This window comes from Castor canadensis, chromosome 1 (genome assembly GCF_047511655.1).
Source record: "Castor canadensis chromosome 1, mCasCan1.hap1v2, whole genome shotgun sequence".
NCBI classification, from domain to species: domain Eukaryota; kingdom Metazoa; phylum Chordata; class Mammalia; order Rodentia; family Castoridae; genus Castor; species Castor canadensis.
This window is the reverse complement of record NC_133386.1, coordinates 44301045-44307044: the sequence shown is the minus strand read 5'-3', so window position 1 is coordinate 44307044 and position 6000 is coordinate 44301045. Positions and strand designations below refer to the sequence as shown.

General features: G+C 35.9%; 1 protein-coding gene across 9 annotated transcripts in view; it reads right to left on the bottom strand.

The window, feature by feature from the left end:
- Nucleotides 1–3273: 3273 nt before the first annotated feature.
- The window catches only part of Fam184a (family with sequence similarity 184 member A), a 123841-nt gene continuing 121114 nt past the window's right edge, over nucleotides 3274–6000 (bottom strand). For 2 of the 9 annotated variants that reach the window (XM_074075559.1, XM_074075585.1), the window contains one exon: nucleotides 3283–4842. In XM_074075559.1, coding sequence (XP_073931660.1) covers nucleotides 4761–4842 — 82 coding nt within the window. In that variant the 3' untranslated portion in view covers nucleotides 3283–4760. Of the gene's footprint in view, nucleotides 4843–5540; nucleotides 5634–6000 lie in introns of all 9 variants that reach the window. The other 7 variants (XM_074075568.1, XM_074075561.1, XR_012448776.1 and 4 more) reach the window with 6 other exon arrangements.

The window sequence follows — 6000 nt, the reverse complement described above, 5'->3', positions numbered from 1 at the left end:
AATAAGGATCAATGTCATTCTTTTGCATGTGGATATGCAGTTTTCTCGGTACCATCTGTTAAAAAGACTCCTTTCCCAGCTGGGTGCTCTTGTTGAAAATCACTTGACCATATATGTGAGGCTTTGTTTCTGGGCTGCTTGTTCTATTTCAAGACAATTTTGACTAATACTAATAATAAACTAAAATGCTACATATAAGACAACACAATGAAACCCACCAAACACTGTTTGAAAGAAGGGGAAGGGAGAGAGGAAATAGGATTATAACAGAGGTGGTAAACTTTTTCAAGGTATACTGTACACATGTAAGGAATTATCACATGAAATTTTCATATTATTAATGTGTGATGAATCAAAAGTATAATAAAATATTAAAAATAAAAGTAAACAAATTATATTATTAAAATTATAGCTACTTCAGAAAATTACAGATAATATATTCCTGGGATTATCAGAAGTAATCTTCCTCATCTACATTGAAACTCTCTACCACATAATGAAAGGTTTAGCAAAATAAGCCAATCATGCTTCAGTGATTTAAGAATCCCTCTTTCTGCTCTACCTCCAGTACAGAGTGCCACATATGCAGTTCTCTCTTTAGGGCCTATGTCTTCACTCCAGATTTAAAATTGGGGTATTTGGGCAAAGCTACAAGTCAGAAACTTAATGTTCAATGATAATGAAAAGTCTTAGGTAAATATTTTAAGATATAGTGTTAAGAATGAGCTTTGCTACTACCTACAGAGAACAAGTCATAAAAGAAATGACAGAAAGAACTAAACCTAAGATAAGGCAACTAACCATTGTGATTTTACTGCTAAAATCCTAGCATAAACATAAAGATGTTAATACTGATAGTGTTCTTTATCATTATCACTTCTCTGAAACACCACCTTGCTCCTCTGACTTCCCTCTTGTTATACTTAACAATATCCTGATCCTGAATAAGTCTAACTACCCAGTCCTATTAACTTGCACCTGAGAAGCTAAAGATGGTTAAAACTACATCAAGCCGACAGCCATCAATATAAATATGTAGCCTGATCTCAATTACTGCCTGACAATCCTATTTACATTTCTCTGGCATTTACTCTTCTGCTTTCTAAGAACACTATTTTCTTACCTATAGCAATTTATACTGTTCCCAAACCCTTTCATAAACTATCCCATATTATCCTTTAGGAAGGTAAGATAGAACTATCGTTCTATTACATGGTCCAGGAGACTGAAGGCATAGTGGCTAAGGTGCTGGTCTCAGAGGAAGGAAATTCCCACCACTGGAGATAGTAAAGTTCAGTCAGGGACCTGATAGGGAAGTTTAAGTATTCTCTAGGAGATTAGATTTTTAAGACCTCCTCTTCTAATCCTACATTTTAGGAAACTAGGTTGCTTTTTATATCAAAATAAGCATCTTTCTGAAAACCTTTCTTTAATCACAGCATTAGCCATTTATATATTTGTCTGTCCCCTTAATTTTATTACAACCAGGTGACAAAGATCAGAACATTTTTTTATCCCTTCTTTCTCCTGTCCTTTTAATATCTCCCCCTCTCTCCAGAATACTTTTAAAGGCAAAAGCAAACCCCATCTTGACCCTGCACCAAGTCTACCACTTAAATTTCTCTCCCCCCTTCCTGTATAGTTAGGCTTCCTCAAAGAAAGGTTTTCACTCACTGTCTCAACATCCTCAGCTTCCATTTACCTTTCTCCTTGGGGTCTGGCTTTTGCTGCCCCCTCACCCTGGATCTGCTTTTGCTGAGATATATTTTCCAGTTGTCAAAGCCAATGGATGCTTCATTTTTTTCCCCCTTCCTTGATAACTGTAGTACTTGACATTGCTGGTTGCCTACTCTCTCTTTGAAACTTCCTTCTTCCAGGACTGTGCATTTTTTTTTTTTTGGATCAACAGTTTTACTGCTCATTGAAGCCCTACTTCTCTCTTAAATGTTGATGTCTCTCAGCTCTATTTCTTGTTCTCAATCCACATCTATGCCATGTTTCCAAAATAGCTCCAGCACTGACTTTTAGCCTGAGATCCAGATCCTCGTGTATGGCTGCCTATTAATTATTCCAGAGAAATTTGAATCTCTACATGTCTAAAATCAAAATTAATCCTTTGTCCATACTTCATTTTCTTTCTGTTCTATGTATATGTGTCACTAACCCCAACCAATTCTGTCTTCACTCTATCCCGCACCTCCATTCACATTAGCAACTCTTCAATTTAGTCCTCATCTGAACCAACTCAGTAAGTTACCTTTTTGGTGGCCCTGGGTTTGAACTCAGGTCCTCATATCCTACCCCTTGAGTCACATCCCCAATCCCTTTTTGCTTTAGTTTTACCTTTTAGAGAGAGTCTTGTGCTTTTTTGCCCAAGCCAGCCTTGGACCATAATCCTCCTACTTCTACCTCTGTGTCACTAGGATTACAGGGGTATGTCACCACAGCTACTTGTTTGTTGAGATGGGATCTCGCTTAATGTTTTTGCCAAAGCTGGCCTGGATCCGTGATCTTCCCATCTCTACCTCCTGTGTAGCTGGGATTATAGGCATATGCCACCATGCCCAGCCCCACTAGTTGATATGGTCCCCATCTCTTCTGAACCAATTGTAATTGGTATGATGGTTCTTCCTAAATTTTAAATCTAGTCACTCTATTACCTGCTCAAAATGCTAAAGAATCAAGTTGGATTCCTTTCTGAACATTCCAGGAATGTTCCCTTTGTGTTGTGACTGTGACTGTGTGTGTTGGGGTGTTTTACTTTCTTCTTCTAAGTCATTGTTGAAGTGTCTGATACAAGGTAGATACTTAAGAAATGGCTGCTTAGGGCACCTTCACTTTGGTACAACAGGGCTATGTGGAGTTCCCTGGATGCAGCTGGCCTGCTCTTTTTTGACTTTGCTTCAGCTTGTGCCTGGAATAGTCCCCTCTGAAACGTTTGTCTGGTTAAATACTACCCATCTTTCAGTGTTATGTATACTTGCATACTACCTTTATGTCAAGCATTCCCTCTCATCACTTAAAGCCAATTACTTCTTTCTCTGTGCTCCCACTGTATCCTCCATAAATCTCCTTTGTAGTGCTCCTGATATTTCTTTAAAGTAAAGGAGGTTCTGGACAATTTTGACAACTGTACACTTAGATCGTGGAGGACAGGTGTCCACCCTCTTTGTATGCCTTTGTCTGGCGCAGTCACTTGCACAAGTACTATAACTAATCCTTGGTTAATAAATGTCCACATGGCGATACACAAATAAAACAGAGGCAATTTGTAAGCATTAGTTGTTTTTCTTAGAAAATGTAGTCTTTTAGTAGAAGAAAAAATAACAATGCAACTAAGAATTTTGTAGAAACTTTTTTTTTCAGAAATAAGAACAAGCTACCAACTGTAAATTCATATGCAAAGGTTTATTCCTTGAGGATTTTGTGAGAATTAAATTGAGATAATTCTTACACTGCTACTTAGTTTAGGACTTGATACATACTAACCATTTTAAAACTTATTTTTTGACATTATTACAATTCACAGATCATGTACTGTATTTGCATTTATCTGGCTTACCCAAACTCTTCTAAAATATATTTTATTAGCCAGGTATCTATAGTAAGGCATGTCTATAATCCCAGCACTTGTAAGACTGAAAAAAGAGGATTGAGAGTTTGAGGCCAGCCTAGTCTACACAGAGTGACCCTGTCTTAGAGGAAAGCAAAGAAAAAGAAAATCTACATTACTGAAACAAATAAATTTTGTATTTGTAGAAGCAGATGCATTCTTCCAGGTCACAATAAATTACATCAAGAGGGACTAAGGCTTAAAGAAATAAAAGGTCTCATTAAAGTGTAGCAGTAGGTAGTTAACTCTATACTCATGTAGCAATACTAAACTGTCTACTTAGAAAACTGACAAACTAGCTTTTAAGATAAGTTAAAATAGAGTCAACTCTCTTTACATAGTAACTTTTAGCCATAAAGCATATCAATCATAGATGCTAACTGTATTATAAGTTCTAGATCTCATCTATCAGAAAACAAAAACTAAAACTTTTACGTCAACAATATTTATATATTTGGATGTTCATAATTTACACAAGTGCTTTTATTCTAGTCTTGTAAATGTTTAAAATTTAGTTAAAATCACACATGATAATGAATTTCCCTATCCTGATTTTGTTATGATTAACTGAATTAAAATAAACTGATAGCCTATGATTATTAATGCAACGAAACTTTATTTTGGCAAGTCTTACCTGGAATTTAAAAGTACTTAAAAGGGCTAGGTGTGATGGCACATGTCTGTCATTCCAGCTTTGTGCAAGGTGTGAGTAGGTGGCTCATGAAAACCCATCAGAAAAATGACTAAAATAAAAAGGGCATGGCTCAAGTGATAGAGCACCTGCCTAGAAAGTGCAAGGCCTTGAGTTCAAAGCCCAATACTACCAAGAAAAAAGTGTTTAAAAATTAAAGCAAATGCAATAGAAGAAAAGAAAAACATTATTGTTTGTTCTAACAAAATTTATTATGCAGTAATTACAAAGATTAAAGACTCAAATAAAAATAATTGTTATAATTACACACATAATATAGAGTACCTTATAGAGTGATTCCAATATATACCACAGGAAATACAGCATATTTTCAAATCAGAGAGACAAATACTTTCTCATTCACAGTGTTTTACATAGGAAAGCCTGTTCACTTAAAAATCTGTATAGTCATGCTCCTAATAACAGTCCACACAGAGCTGTGCCAACACAATTCTTTCAGAATGTGAAGTACCGGGCGAACCACTCCTGGCGCTGGGGATCTGAAGAAGCCACGGGGAAAGCTTCACTCTGAGGAGGACTGAATTCATAAAAAGAAAGACACGTAACCCAGTATTAAGCGGTTTTCCAAAATAAAGGGAAAAGCACACAAAACATCAGTGTAGACTATCACAACTGACTCCCCATGTCAGAAGCTGTGTTTAAAGGCTATCTACTTTACAATGAGCTCTGCACTCCCTGATAGCAGGAGAGGCCACCAGCAGCTTGGTAGGTCAGCTAAGAAGGAACCACATCACAATTGTTAAGCAAAGGAATAAACAAAAAACAACCCGGGGGCTGGGCATGGTGGCTCAAGAGGTAGAGGAGCAAGCATGAAGTCTGAGTTCACACCCAAGTTCCAAAAAGAAAAATAAAAGATGCAATTGAGAAAAATAATGTCACTGTCACGCTTGAATAAAAAATTTATGGAGGAATTGTGAGAAATAAGAGAATAAAATAATGGTTTTCTCTATTGGGATCTCTAGCCTTAAAATTTCAGAACCAGACAGAGGCATTTGATTCTCATGCATATGTTCTTAAGTGTAACTAAATAAAGATACAGCAATTTTTACAATTTGTATATTTATATTAAACTTTAATAAGTCCACAAGCAGATACTCTAAGAAAAGGAGTATACTAAAAATTCAAGTTTTTCTCCTATCTTCCAAGTAATAAAACTTATACTTAACTCTAACTAAAGATTCTTTGGGCTACTTGAGAAAACAAAATAATCCCTACCGTTTTTGGGGGAAATTACAAGGCGCGCGACAATATGATGGGAACTCCAGTGGCCATGTTTCTCGAGCTCATGCACATGCATCTTACTGATACCTGAGCGCACCCATGCACAGGGAAATAAGCAACACAAATATTTAGCAGGAGACAGCAAATGTGTACTTGAATAGTTTTCATTCTTGCTATTTTTTACTATTTAAAATAACTAGTAATTATGTTATAAATCACTTAACCTAATTTCAAAAACAAACTTGATTTGTGAAACTCTTATTAGTGGCATTGCTGAGATTTAGTAAAAGTTAAGAAAAAATAAAGCAGCAAAAAAATCAGTGATAATAAAGTAAGCATAAACCAATAGTACTTTCTGACTTAATTATCTACTGTCTAAATAATTGCATTTCATTCAAAATTTACTTAATACATTTAATGAACTCTGAGGTAACTTAAAATGTGAATTTTGAAA